The 15,255-nt window shown below is 43.4% G+C and overlaps 1 protein-coding gene across 3 annotated transcripts in view; it reads right to left on the bottom strand.

Moving 5' to 3' along the window:
- TMEM184B (transmembrane protein 184B) overlaps positions 1–15,255 on the bottom strand; it is a 54,087-nt gene that overhangs the window by 15,491 nt on the left and 23,341 nt on the right. For all 3 annotated transcript variants that reach the window (XM_077276989.1, XM_077276990.1, XM_077276988.1), the window contains exons 3-5: positions 13,620–13,852; positions 6,672–6,837; positions 5,466–5,556 (exon numbers count right to left, since the gene is read on the bottom strand). In XM_077276989.1, coding sequence (XP_077133104.1) covers positions 5,466–5,556; positions 6,672–6,837; positions 13,620–13,850 — 488 coding nt within the window. In that variant the 5' untranslated portion in view covers positions 13,851–13,852. The remainder of the gene's footprint in view (positions 1–5,465; positions 5,557–6,671; positions 6,838–13,619; positions 13,853–15,255) is intronic.

Here is a 15,255-nt window from a genome sequence, read left to right as displayed (position 1 = left end):
ACCAAGCATAGGGGAAAAAAAATTATGGAATCACTCAATTCTGAGGAAAAAATTATGGAATCATGAAAAACAAACAAACAAAAAAACACTCCAACACATCACTAGTATTTTGTTGCACCACCTCTGGCTTTTGTAAAGCCCCCGTCTCACTAAGCGAGATCGCTAGTGAGATCGCTGCTGAGTCACAAGTTTTGTGACGCAACAGCGACCTCAGTAGCGATCTCGCTATGTGTGACACGTAGCAGCGATCAGGCCCCTGCTGTGAGATCGCTGGTCGTGTCGGAATGGCCTGGACCTTTTTTTTGATCGTTGAGGTCCCGCTGGGTAGCACACATCGCTGTGTTTGACACCTTACCAACGACCTCGTTAACGACTCAGACACTGAATCGTCATAATAGCTCCCATGTGACATCGTTGTACAGGTCGCTGGTGAGATGTCAAACAGTGAGATCGCTGCTGCGATCGTTGGAAGATCTCACTGTTTGACATCTCACCAGCGACCACATAGCGACGCAGCAACGATCCCTGACAGGTCATATCGTTGTCGGGATCGCTTTAGCGTCGCTAAGTGAGACGGGGCCTTAACAGCTTGCAGTCTCTGAGGCATGGACTTACTGAGTGTAAACAGTACTCTTCATCAGTCTGGCTCCAACTTTCTCTGATTGCTGTTGCCAGATCAGGTTGTCATGGACCATTTTCTTCAGCTTCCACCAAAGATTTTCAATTGGATTGAGATCCGGACTATTTGCAGGCCATGACATTGACCTTATGTGTCTTTTTTGAAGGAATGTTTGCACAGTTTTTGCTGTATGGCAGGATGCATTATCTTGAAAAATGATTTCGTCATCCCCAAACATCCTTTCAATTGATGGGATAAGAAAAGTGTCCAAAATATCAACATACACTTGTGCATTTATTGAAGATGTAATGACAGCCATCTCCCCAGTGCCTTTACCTGACATGCAGCCCCATATCATCAATGACTGTGGAAATTTGCATGTTATCTTCAGGCAGTCATCTTTATAAATCTCATTGGAACGGCACCAAACAAAAGTTCCAGCATCATCACCTTGCCCAATGCAGATTCGCAATTCATCACTGAATATGACTTTCATCCAGTCATCCACAGTCCACGATTGCTTTTCCTTAGCCCATTGTAACCTTGTTTTTTTCTGTCTAGGTGTTAATGATGGCTTTTGTTTAGCTTATCTGTATGTAAATCCCATTTCCTTTAGGGGGTTCTTAAGGTACCGTTACACTAAGCGACGCTCCAGCGATATAGACAACGATCCGACCTAAACTAGATCGCTGCAGCGTCGCTGTTAGGTCGCTGTAGAGACGTCAAACACAGCAGCTCCGGAACGATGCAGGAGCGATCCAGTGACGTAACGGCGACTCACTTATCGTTCACGCTCCATGTAAAAACATTGCTGACATCGTTGCTTTTGCTGTCAAACATGACGATACACGCCAATCTAGCGACCAAATAAAGTTCCAGACTTCTAGCTCCGACCAGCAATATCACAGCGGGATCCAGATCGCTGCTGCGTGTCAAACACAACGAGATCGCTATCCAGGATGCTGCAACGTCACGGATCATTGTCGTTCTCGTTGGAAAGTTGTTTAGTGTGAAGGTACCTTTACTGTTCAGTCACAGACATAAACTCTAGTTTCCACCCATTCATTCCTCATTTGTTTTGCTGCGCATTTCCTGTTTTGGAGACATATTGATATAAGTTTCTGGTCTTGACACTTTGATGTCTTCCTTGGTCTACCAGTATGTTTGCCTTTAACAACCTTCTCAGGTTGTTTGTATTTGGTCCAGATTTTAGACACAGCTGACTGTGAACAACCAACATCTTTTGCAACATTGTGTGATGATTTACCCTCTTTTAAGAGTTTGATAATCCTCTCCTTTGTCTCAATTGACATCTCTCGTGTTGGAGCCCTGATTCATGTCAGTCCACTTGGTGCAACAGCTCTCCAAGGTGTGATCACTCCTTTTTAGATGCAGACTAACGAGCAGATCTAATTTGATGCAGGTGTTATTTTTGGGTATGAAAATTTACAGGGTGATTCCATAATTTTTTCCTCAGAATTGAGTGATTCCAGAATTTTCCCCCTATGCTTGGTTAAAAAAAAGTAACCATTACTGACTACCACATTTTTTGTTCTTGATTTCTTTTAGTGTTTCTTAAAGCCAGAAAGTTGCCATTTGAAATGACTTTAGATTTGTGCCATGTCTGTGATCTGCTTTTTTTCTACAAAATTAAACAACTGAATGAACATCCTCCAAGGCAGGTGATTACATAATTTTTGCCAGGGGTTGTATAAAATAAATAAAATCAGTCTGATTTTCATCCAGAAAAAGTGGTAACTTTTTTTGTCATCCATGTGCTATTCGTTTTCTTACGGCAGCAGCTATTGATCTTTTACCGAGATCATTTTACCAAGAGTCTCTTAGGATTTCAAAGTCAAATCGCTGCCTGCCGAGATCATCGGCACTGCCTCCATGAATAACATGCATCAATGTGCTATCCAATAAAACTATTGGATGGCACTTATCTAACTTATACGCACGTGTGCACAAGCCCTAATGGTCAGGAATGTTCTTTTCGAAGACGAAATGAAGACGTGTCCAGTACAAGATTTTCCTATAAATCTTCTATTTACTTAGTCCTCACACAAAAACCGCAGGATGGGCTGCGCATGCACAATGGGCTGCGCATGCACATAAGGAGATGTGCCGCTACCAGTAAGAGCTCCTGCAAACGGCCGTGCAAATAGATCCGAGCATGGGGCGCTAATGCGTGGTCTGGCCACGGGTCTCCTGACCAGGGCACAACAGCTTCATGCATTTCTACGAGACTGTCCCGCTCAGGTCGTGAGAGCCACGGCCAGTCCATGCATTGCGGTCCGTGCTCGGACATCTGAATGAGCCCATATTCAGGACTTTTTAGTATCCCAGAAAACACCACTTTTTAGATTAGACTTCTTTGTGGTGGCCACTGTCTATACATTATTTGGTTATACAATCTGTCCTAGTTACACACTGGTTTATTGGGGGGGGCAGATGTTTTTCTCTTGACTTATGAGCATTTTACATGACTACTATCTTACACATCCCGATACAACAAAGCATCGGTTCATTTTTCTTTGCCAAAGAAAGGAAATCAGTTTGACGTTCTTGCTGTGCAGCGAACGAGCTGTAGCCACAGGCCCACTTTGACTAGTGCACCAATGTTTTCTGAACTCCAGTATTTCCATCCTTCCCTTTTTTGCTTCTTTTCCAGCAGATCTAGGTTTTGACTGGATTTACATCTTCTGAGAAAGTGACCACAGTAAGAGCCTCAGATTTGTGATGGGAGTTGAGAATAAAGCCATGTTCACACTGCAGCTTGTGTGATATGTCTGGGCATTTACCCAATAAGGCAGGGGCGAAATGGTGACTTTGTCGGCAGCACAGGCACAGATCACTGTATGCCGCTGTTACATTGCAGCGTAATGCAGGTGACTGGCGTCACACTGTGACCTGCGGGGCAGCGGCACTGCGACAAGCAAGTCTCAAAAATCCAGCTGGTTCTGGCCTTATGCAATTAGCTTGTTACAGTCACGGTCAACGACCCATTCATCTACATTAATTTGTGATGCAACAGTGTCATACATTGATCTTTGGCTTCGCCACATGTATCGCGGCCACAATGGCCCCTGTTGAAATCTTTACCAATGAGCACAAAAAACAGTGACCTAGTTGACTATGGAAACTACTCAGTCTCCCACGTCTTTTGGCAAACTCAAAATGAGCCTTACAATTTTTGTGAGTAAGTAAAGGCTTTTTTCTGCTGACGCTTCCATAACTGCCACCTCTATGGAGTGTACAGCTTATTGTGGTCATATGGAACAGATATTCCAGTCTCTGCTTGGGAACTCTGCAGCTTCTTCAGGGTTACCTTTGGTCTCTGTGCTGCCTCTGATTAATGCCCTCCTTGCCCGGGTTGAGAGTTTTGGTGGGCGTCCCTCTCTTGGCAGGTTTGCTGTGGTACCATGTTCTTTCCATTTGATGATAATGGATTTGATGGTGCATCGAGGGATCATCAGAGATTGGGATTTTTTTATTTTTATATAACCCAACCCTAACTTGTACTTCTCAACAACTTTGTCTCTGACTTGTTTGGAGATCTCCTTGGTCTTCATGGTGTTGTTTGGAGATCTCCTTGGTCTTCATGGTGTTTGGAGATCTCATTGGTCTTCATGGTGTTTGGAGATCTCATTGGTCTTCATGGTGTTGTTTGGAGATCTCATTGGTCTTCATGGTGTTGTTTGGAGATCTCATTGGTCTTCATGGTGTTGTTTGGAGATCTCATTGGTCTTCATGGTGTTTGGAGATCTCATTGGTCTTCATGGTGTTGTTTGGAGATCTCATTGGTCTTCATGGTGTTGTTTGGAGATCTCATTGGTCTTCATGGTGTTGTTTGGAGATCTCATTGGTCTTCATGGTGTTGTTTGGAGATCTCATTGGTCTTCATGGTGTTGTTTGGAGATCTCATTGGTCTTCATGGTGTTGTTTGGAGATCTCCTTGGTCTTCATGGTGTTGTTTGGAGATCTCCTTGGTCTTCATGGTGTTTGGTTAGTGGTGCCTCTTGTTAATGGTGTTGCAGCCTCTGTGGCCTTTCAGAAAAGGTAAAGTGTATATACTGACCGACATGTGACACTTAGATTGTACACAGGGGACATCCGGTCAATAACTAACTAATGACTACACATGCACATGACAATTTTTAGTCATTTGATCCCATAAATTTAATTTATACCTATATTTTTCTCACTTCACCAACTTAGACTATTTAGTGCTGATGCATCACACACAAATCAGATTACAAAAATGTTTAAACACAGGTTTTAATGTAACAAAATAGGTAAAAAGTCAAGGGGGTGAATACTTCTGCGAGCCACTGTAGGTCACAGAAAAATGAAAAAAATGATATCTACAATTCGATGTCTTATTCTAGAGCAATCTATGCTTTTCTTAATATGTTAATGAGCTGTTAAGGACTATGGGCCAGACATAGATCTCCCTGAGCTTACTGTAAATGTAAGTGGGCATTACCAGTGTGAGACTTGTGGACCAGTCCTTACATATCTCACACTGGTAACACCCCATTTCTCTGGAGGGTTAAGCCGACTGACAGATTCCCTTTAACCTTTTGGTGAGGGACGCGGCGGGCAGAGGTCGCCTTTATGTCCTGATGTGTCCGCTACATATATTGTACATTCAGTGTGATTGTATGTATGTAGTTTACTCATCAGCTTGTCCGTCAGCTAATAAGTACACAGGACAATACTCTAATGTACGAGTTGGACTTAATACTTATTTTTTTCTTTAGGAATGGAATAAATTGTAATAAATGCTGTCGTAACAACAATTGTGCACGGTTTTACATTCAATATACGTCCTGATACTTACTCAATGGGTTTCCCCCGAATCTCGGTCATGATATTGCTCTCTCCTCCCAGATATTCATAGCAAAGGCTCAGAAAATTGTAGATGACAAACGCTGCGAATACAGAGGGGTCTTAATTCACTAATCCAAGCATCACAAATTAAATAAGAACTAACTGAATAAAAACGATCTCCGCCCAAACTTGTGTTCATGGACACAGGCAATGGTCAGGAAATCCTAATTATGAAGATAAAAAAAAAAAGAAAAGCACTGGAGCTCCCGGTGACACACACAGATGGCGGCTCTCCTGAATAAAGCGCAGCCATCGTATGATCGGCCATTTACACCGAGTATGTCGTGTGTCACACGAATAATAAGAAGGCAAGATCAGAAGAGCCCCCGACATCTCCTCGGGAATAATCTGCTTATCCCAAGTGACTGCACCTGGAAAATATAAAGACGCACAAGGGAAGGACAGCACAGGAAGAACTGCAGGCGGGGAGAGCCTAGAAAAAGTCCAATTATAAATCTAGAAAGGTCTCCGAGGTCTGAACATAGTGATGAGCGGACATGCTCACCGAGGGTCTTCGATGTGCTCGAAAAATATGTTCCAGTTCCCGCCGCTATATGTCTCGTTACTGTTCGACAGCCGCAACACATGCAGAGATTGCCTAACAAACAGGTAATCCCCGCATGTGTTGTGGCTGCCGAACAGCCGAGAAACATGCAGCCGCGGGGACTCGAACATATTTTTCGAGCACACCGAAGACACTCATCACTAATAATACATTAACATGAAGGTATGAGAAAATACATTCACTGCTTTTGGGAATCATTCTTGTAACTCTACAAATAACCAGGAGAGGGCGTCATATGGCAATTCTAACCTATAGGCCACGGACCAGTCATGGAGGGATTGGTGGTCATCAGTAAAAAAACAAAAGTTACTAAACTCGGGGCTGTAAAGGAGGACTTCTTCCCTCATCCTCACCATTAGCCAAGCCCTGCAAAAAGCCCCCATGGATTAAATGATGGCTCAGTTGTCCTACATGTGGCTGCCCGCAGCTTCCCACGTGAGAAACGATAATCTTTTCTCAAAATGCACTTCAGAAAAAAAATCATAAAGTGTCATCCTTGTCAGATTTTATGCAGGCACATGAAAACAGCAGATCTTCCCCATAGGGGGAATACTATAATGGGCGCTGTTGGTCATTACTAATTCCACCTACCTTCGTAGCAGTCCCGCACGGTGTCAAAGTACACGTAGTACTGGTCATTGGTGAAGAAGAGAAGACTGAGCCAGGAATCAAAGGCATAGATTGGGACGATGAAGAGGATCCGGACGATGTGCCTCTGCTCATTGGGGCAGCTGTAGGAGCGCAGGTGCATATAGATCTAAGGAGGGAAATCAATCACCGGGAGATTTAGTTTCTGTTCCATCAGCACTGTACGGAGATTGCCGACAACAACAGATAATGGTCTCATATGTTTTAAATTGAAGGGTTATCCGAATGAGGTGGCACCATGCAGGCTCATCTGCCGCTCCATACAAACCGCAACTCCTCGCAGAGGAGAAATGTTTGCATTCACAATACTCCATTAAACGGGTATTACCATTGCTAAGATCCTATCCCAATATTTAGTGGGTGTAATAATAATATTAGCAAATACAGTGGGGAAAAAAAAAGTAGTTAGTCAGCCACCAATTGTGCAAGTTCTCCCAGTTAAAAAGTTGACAGAGGCCTGTAACTGACATCATAGGTAGACCACAACAAATCCAGAAAAAAATCACCTTGTCTGATTTGGCAAGATTTATTTTGCAAATTATGGTGGAAAGTAAGTATTTGGTCACCTAAAAACATACAAGATTTCTGGCTCTCACAGACCTGTAACTTCTTTTTTAAGAGGCTCCTCTGTCCTCCACTCATTACCCGTAGCAATGACACCTGATTGAACTTGTTATAAGTATAAAAGACACCTGTCCACAACCTCAAATAGTCACACTCCAAACTCCACTCTGGTGGAGACCAAAGAGATGTCGAAGGACACCTGAAACAAAATTGTAGCCCTGCACCAGGCTGGGAAGACTGAATCTGCAATAGCCAACCAGCTTGGTGTGATGAAATCATCTGTGGGAGCAATAATAAGAAAATGGAAGACATACAAGACCACTGATAATCTTCCTCGATCTGGGGCTCCACGCAAGATCTCACCCCCGTGGGGTCAAAATGATCACAAGAACGGTGAGCAAAAATCCCAGAACCACACGGGGACCTAGTGAATGACCTGCATAGAGCTGGGACCACCGTAACAAAGGCTACTATCAGTAACACACTATGCAGCCAGGGACTCAGATCCTGCAGTGCCAGACGTATCCCCCTGCTTAAGCCAGTACATGTCCGGGCCCGTCTGAAGTTTGCTAGAGAGCATTTGGAAGAGTATTGGGATAATGTCATATGGTTTGATAAAACCAAAGTAGAACTGTTTGGTAGAAACAAAACTCATTGTGTTTGGAAGAGACAGAATGCGGAGTTGCATCCAAAGAACACCATACCTACTGTGAAGCATGGGGGTGGCAACATCATGCTTTGGGGCTGGTTCTCTGCAAAGGGACCAGGATGACTGATCTGTATACATGAAAGAATTAATGGGGCCATGTATCATGAGATTTTGAGTGCAAACTTCCTTCTGTCAGCAAGGGCATTGAAGATGAAACGTGGATGGGTCTTTTAGCATGATAATGATCCCAAGCACACCGCCAGGGCAACGAAGAAGTGGCTTCGTAAGAAGAATATGAAGGTCATGGAGTGGCCTAGCCAGTCTCCAGATCTCAACCCTATAGATAACCTTTGGACGGAGTTGAAAGTCCGTGTTGCCCAGTGACAGGCCCAAAACATTACTGCTCTAGAGAAGATCTGCATGGAGGAATGGGCCAACATACCACCAACAGTGTGTGCCAACCTTGTGAAGACTTGCAGAAAACGTTTGACCTCTGTCATTGCCAACAAAGAATATTTAACAAGATATTGAGATTAACTTTTGTTAATGACCAAATACTTATTTTTCACCATAATTTGCAAAATAAATCTTGCCAAATCAGACAAGGTGATTTTCTGGATTTGTTTTCTCATTTTGACTCTCATAGTTGTTGTCTACCTATGATGTCAATTACAGGCCTCTGTCATCTTTTTAAGTGGGAGAACTTGCACAATTGGCGACTGACTAAATACTTTTTTTCCCCACTGTACCTCCAATTAGAAATGTAGTATAGTTCTTCTTTTATGCTATATCTCTTACCCTATGTGCAGGGATTGCAGCAGTTTAGGTATCAAGTTTCCATGGCTACAATCACTGCCAGCTAACTGTCACTACAGTGGCATGTAAAGGTTTGGGCACCCCTGGTCAGAATTACTGTTATTGTGAACAGTTAAGCAAGTTAAAGATGAAATGATCACTAAAAAGACCTAAAGTTAAAAGGTGACACATTGCCTTTTTTTAATACTAAAATACAAAGTCTAAAAAAAAATATTTTCATCTTTTACATTTTAAAAATTAAAAAAAAAGGAAAATGGGTTGATGCAAAAGTTTGTACACCCTGCATGGCTAGTACCTAGTAGCACCCCCTTTTGAAAGTATCATAGCTTGTAAACGCTTTTTGTAGCCAGCCAGGAATCTTTCAATTCTTGAAGGATTTTCATCCATTCTTGCTTGGAAAATTCTTCCAGTTCTGTGAGATTCCTGGGGCGTCTTGCATGCACTGCTATTCTGAGATCTAGCCACAGATTTTCACTGATGTTCAGATCAGGGGACTGTGGGGCCATTGTAAAACCTTCAGCTTGTGCCTTTTGAGGTAGTTTATTGTGGATTCTGACATGTGTTTAGGATCATTCTCCATTTGTAGAAGCCATCCTCTTTTCAACTTCGACTTTTTTTTTTTTTACACATGGTGTTATGTTTACAACAAATGTTGAAATGTCATTGAATCCATTCTCCCGTCTACCCATGAAATGTTCCCCGTGCCATAGGTTGCAATACAACCCCAAAGCATGATTGATCCACCCCCATGCTTAATGGTTGGATGAGATGTTCTTTTCCTGAAATTCTGTGCCCTTTTTTTCTCCACACATACTTTTCATCATTGTGTCCAAAGAGTTTCTTTTAAAGGGAATCTGTCACCTAATTTTGGCCCTATAAGCTGCGGCCACCGGCATCAGGGGCTTATCTACAGCATTCTGTATTGCTGTAGATAAGCCCCCGATGTAACCTGAAAGATGAGAAAAACAAGTTAGATTATACTCACCCATGGGCGGTCCCTGTGCAGTCCGGTCCGATGGGTGTCGCGTTCCCGGACCAGCGCCTCCCATCTTCATACGACGACGTCCTCTTCTTGTCTTCACGCTCCTGTGCAGGCATACTTTATCTGCCCTGTTGAGGGCAGAGCAAAGTACTGCAGTGCGCAGGCGCCAGGAAAGGTCAGAGAGGCCGGGCGCCTGCGCACTGCAGTACTTTGCTCTGCCCTCAACAGGGCAGATAAAGTACGCCTGCGCCGGAGCCGCGACAGGAAGCAAAGAAGAGGACGTCATCGTATGAAGATGGGAGGCGCTGGACCGGGACGCACATCGGACCGGACCGGGTGAATATAATCTAACTTGTTTTTCTTATCTTTCAGGTTACATCGGGGGCTTATCTACAGCATTACAGAATGCTGTAGATAAGCCCATGATGGCAGTGGCCGCAGCTTATAGGGCCAAAATTAGGTGACAGATTCCCTTTAACTCATCAGTCCACAGGACTTGTTTCCAAAATGCATCAGGTTTGTTTAGATGTTCTTTTGCATTCTTCTGAAGCTGAATTTTATGGTGAGGATGCAGAGGTTTTCCTCTGATGACTCTTCCATGAAGGCCATATTTGTGCAGTTGTCTCTGAACAGCAGAACAATGTACCACAACTCCAGAGTTTGCTATATCTTTCTGAAGGTCTTTTGCAGTGAAGCAAGGGTTCTGATTTGCCTCTCTAGCAATTCTACGAGCAGCTCTCACTGAAACTTTGCTTGGTCTTCCAGACCTTATCTTGACCCCCACGGTTCTTTATGACTGCCATTTCTTAATTACATTTAGAATTGAGGAAAGAGCAACTTGAAAACGCTTTGCTATCTTCTTATAGCCTTCTCCTGCTGAAGCCAGTCCCATTAACCTGGCACATTAGTGTCTAGAAGCCAGGAGAGCACTGATCTACACAGGTGACTGATTTCCTGGCCGTCACCCGACATCACACACATATTGAGCAGTCACACCAAGAGGGAGGAAATGAGGATAGGAATAACCTCAGGAGCCAGAGTTTCGTTAAATACTCTGGGCATGACAAGGCACTTAACATCTTATTTTCATATTGCAAAAGTCATGGATTTCTTCAGATTCCAGGCAATGGATATAAAAGCACCAACAAGTTTATCTTTTGATGACCCACATGTCAATATTAACGGTTTGGGAGGTGGGGGTCGATCTAGATGACAGATTCCTTTTAAACACTGGATATCGCCATGCTACAGGAAAGGTTTTGGCATGATGCACATTGAGGACTGTTCCACTGTTCTCATTACAGACCAGTTCTAAGTTCTGAAGAGATCAGTTGCTCTTGAGGACATGGATTTTAATTAAGTCTCCTGAGCTTCGTTATCTGACTATAAATATGAGCCTTTCCTTGTATCACAGATGTACTTTTATCTACGAGTACAGAAAGATATCAAAACGAAACTAACCGCTTGTCGTGAGGCAGAAGTTTAGCGCTTCATCCATGCCACCATCCTTTTCTTGATTGGGATGTAAAATGATTTACACATTTTCAAGGAGGATGAGTCTAGTGGCAAAAAGAACATGCACATTGCGCGGGAAGGGCAGGTCGGCCCTGCGCGGGAGCTTGCGTGCGAAGTGCTTGCGTGGGAAGTGCTTGTGCGGAAAGTGCTTGTGAAGTGAAGCAATGTTCTGTCCCTCTGCTTCTTCTCCGTACTATGCATGTGCCTAATGCTCATAGACTCATTGGATGGTTAGTACTTTTACTAGGTAATGTTTGACACAGTTATATCTGGAACACTAAACTACAGTTACATATTGGCCCTAAAAGTAGTGACAGGTTTCCTTTAAGAAAACATTATGCCATGGTTTGGTTTCTACTGCGACTGAGGTCCTGCTCACACTAGATCGCTTTATATTCCAGCTGCTTACTCCTGTGATCCATATGGCCAGGTTGGCAATCAGGGTTTAAAAACGTCCTCACTGGACCAAAACATCACAAAGAAAGCTTTTGTCTGCCGCACAATAAAGCTACACTGCACTGAATCATCGGCGGGGTTGTATGTGGAGATCTAATATTAAGTAGCACCATGGGCAAGGTAGTTTGCCAAAAGGTTCTGTCAGTTTTCTGGACATGTACATTTTAGTAAATATTGACGTTTCCCGTGAAAGAAGAAATTGGACCATTTTGGTGTTTAGTACCTTGTATGATGGCGAATTCACATAATGCAGAATTGCTGAAAATTTCATCTGCACCAATTCATGTTGAAGATGTTATAAATGGCACCTTGAAAATTCAGCTGATGATTAAGGGGATATGCACACATCGGGCCCGATTCATCAAATCTTTTTAAGCCAGTGTTCTGGTGCAAAATGCTTTGAAGAAAAAAAAAATAATTGCAAAATGTTGGCGTGTCTGCATTAAAACTTTTGCAACGTTTCATATTCTGATACTATTTTCGCCCAGTTCCGACAAAGTAGGCAGAGTTGGGACGGGATGGGCGAGTGGCGACCCCCACTCGTCACAAATCTTACTCCAGCAGGGACTGGAGTAGGATTTGTAGCGAGGCGCACACTGAGATGCCAGTCATTCATCCAACACTCTTGGTTTATGGAGAGACATATGCATCCATGAATCAGGAGAGTCTGACTCCAGTACTTCTCCTTATCCAAAATCACCATAAACAACGCAGGTCTTGATGAATCGGGCCAATGTCTTTTTCAGGTGGATTTCGCTGCAGAAATTATCTGGAAAATCAGAAAATGTTCAAATAATGAACTAAAACATGTAAAAAACGACTTGTTCATATGTTCAGGCTTTTGAGTGTCTTCTAACCACTTCAGGTTTCTCAAAAACGCCAAGAGGTTAAAGAGTTGGCCTGTCCTTCTGCCATTTTCTGCTCGAAAAATGCTTTTGTACTTCATAATAGAAGTCAATAGGAAAGCTCAAAAGACGCCTGGATGACAGTTTTGACATTCTTTTTGCTTAAAAAGACGCTAGCTGTTCCTTCATTATTCAGTGGAGTGAAAAAACTACAGTAAATAACGACTTCACAAAAAAATCATGGGAAAACCCTAAAAAACAAACAAAAAAAACCCTGAAAGCAATCCAAATAAAAACAACCAAAAAGATGCTTAAGGAAAAAAAAAAATGTCAGTTTTCTGAAGCGTGTTCTGCTTGAAAAACTCGGTGGGTTTGATTGGGCTTAAGAGACGTAGTGTGCACAAAGTGTTATGGTGGATTGAAAGCCGGAGACAATCCAAGTAGACTTCTTTTGTCAGTTTTGTTGAACATGCAGAAAATATGGAGACATAAAGTGATACAAGAGTAGGGGCAGAAAGGGCTGAGCGCACAATTCAGATATAAACCTACATATATTCTAGTGTGTAAAGAATAATATTGATTAAAAAAATAAAGTCTTGGGGAGAACCTACCCAAACTGTTGTATACTTTCAATATCTTATTTATAAATAAAACCTATTGAAACTAAAATTAAAAAAAAATCTTGACTTATGGTAATTTGTTAAGATTTTTCATGTTCCCCCAAAAAATAAAAAAGACGTACACTGGAGGCGACAAGAAATATCCAGCTACGTCTCTGTGCCTGTTTTAGGGTTAAGCACGCCACCTCCGGCACACCTGTCTTCTGTTGCTGGGCAGCAGTGTTACACGATACAAGGACGCACCTGTCTACGGACCAGGTGGAATAAAGGTGTTTACGGCTTTGGAAAATACAGAGGAGCTGTGCGCCTCGTGCAGATGACTATCTCCCGGAGCCAAGTTACATGGAAGATACTTTAGACCAAAGAAATGGAGAGAGATCCTACATAAATACTCGTAGACCCCATGCCTCCCAGACCGGTGACTGTCCGCCGCTTCCCGTTTACCTGGTGGCAGGTGATCAGTAACGCCGTCCACACAAAGAACCCGGAGATGGCCTGAGCCGTGGTGGTCATCAGGAACATGGGCTGCTCCAAGGTGAAGGGTTCTTCCTCTGGCATCCGGGACAGATTGGGACCTGCAGGGGTTTCCGTGCCAGGAACCGTAGCGGCAGGCAGACCCGACATCATGGCGGTCCCCTCCTGAGAGAGATCACCCAGACTGGAGATGGTCATCATGCCTTTCAAGGGAGGAAAAAAAAAAGCATAATCAGAAGAAAATAAAATGCTGGAAATTAGCTTTTTACTGTAAATGAGAAGCAGAGCCGGATACAGACAGACAATATATGCAGCAGTGACTCACCCCCGTAACCAGCACAGCCGCGTACAATCAATACCCCGTGCAATCATTTACGGATGGCATGCCCGGGCCTCGGGTGACAGATACCAACCGATCAATTACATAAGAGGTAATGGACACTGAAACCAATGACGTGCTGCAACAAAAATGCAGACTGTGTACAGGCCGATGGACCACCACCAGGAGAAACGACTGCTTGTAATACCACATAGGGCACCAAAAAACAAACCTGGCCCCTTTATATAAACCCAGAAGTCCCTGTGACCCTTTCACACCCAAGGAAACACAAAATATCATGTATTTGAGCCTGGATATCACCATAGCCGAGTTTTACATTTAAAATTATATCAGACTTTAAGGGGTTATCCACAACTGGACAACACCGCAACCGCTCCAGTGCCCATCAGAAGATGAAAAACACTACAGACCATCTCCTGGACCAACGGCGTTCCTCCATTCGCACCGTGTCTCCTGGTGGTTACATGACCGTGTTATATTACACGGCTGCTGCAGCCAATCAGCGGCCACTGATCAGCTGCTGATTGGCTGCAGTGGTCACATGATAGCCAGGGGACATAGTGCTGCAATCGGATGGACAGAACCAGTCTGGAAGATAGTGGTTTTTTTTTTGGATAGGCAGGGCAGCCAATAAGAAGGGGCCGTGCAGTAGAGGATAACCTGCTTAAACCTAAAACCAGGATGAAATGGTTATTCTATATAGGAAAATAGCGGCAAAATGCCCATCTAAATCGCACCCTGCACTTATTCAGGAGATTTGCCTGCCTAAGGTATGCCGTATGTACAGCACAGAGATGTTGTCCTATTTAGGTTTATGTGTACATGAAGTGCAAGTACACACAGGTACGGCCTCTGCACATAAAGGAGTGTTATTTTCAGGAGCTGTCATATATTGCTAGCTTGGGTCTGGACCATTAGCTCCAGACTTAAATAATTAAAATATAATATAATATATATTGTGTGTGTTATATATATTATTTATATAGCACCATTAATTCCATGGTGCTGTACATGAGAAAGGGGTTACATACAGGGTTATAGATATCATTTACAGTAAACAGGTTTACAATGACAGACTGGTACAGAGGGGAGAGGACCCTGTCCTTGCGGACTTACATTCTGTGGGATAGTGGGGAAGAGACAAAAGGTAGGGGTGAGGCGGCGGCGGCTCTGGCGGTGGTGAGGCAGCGGCTTGGTTATTGTAGGCTGTAGGCTTTCCTGAAGAGATGGGTTTTCAGGTTCCGTTTGAAGGATCCGAGGGTGGTT

Source organism: Ranitomeya variabilis, chromosome 8, assembly GCF_051348905.1.
Source record: "Ranitomeya variabilis isolate aRanVar5 chromosome 8, aRanVar5.hap1, whole genome shotgun sequence".
Lineage (NCBI taxonomy): Eukaryota > Metazoa > Chordata > Amphibia > Anura > Dendrobatidae > Ranitomeya > Ranitomeya variabilis.
Note: the sequence above shows the minus strand (reverse complement) of the source record. Positions and strands in the feature narration are given on the sequence as shown.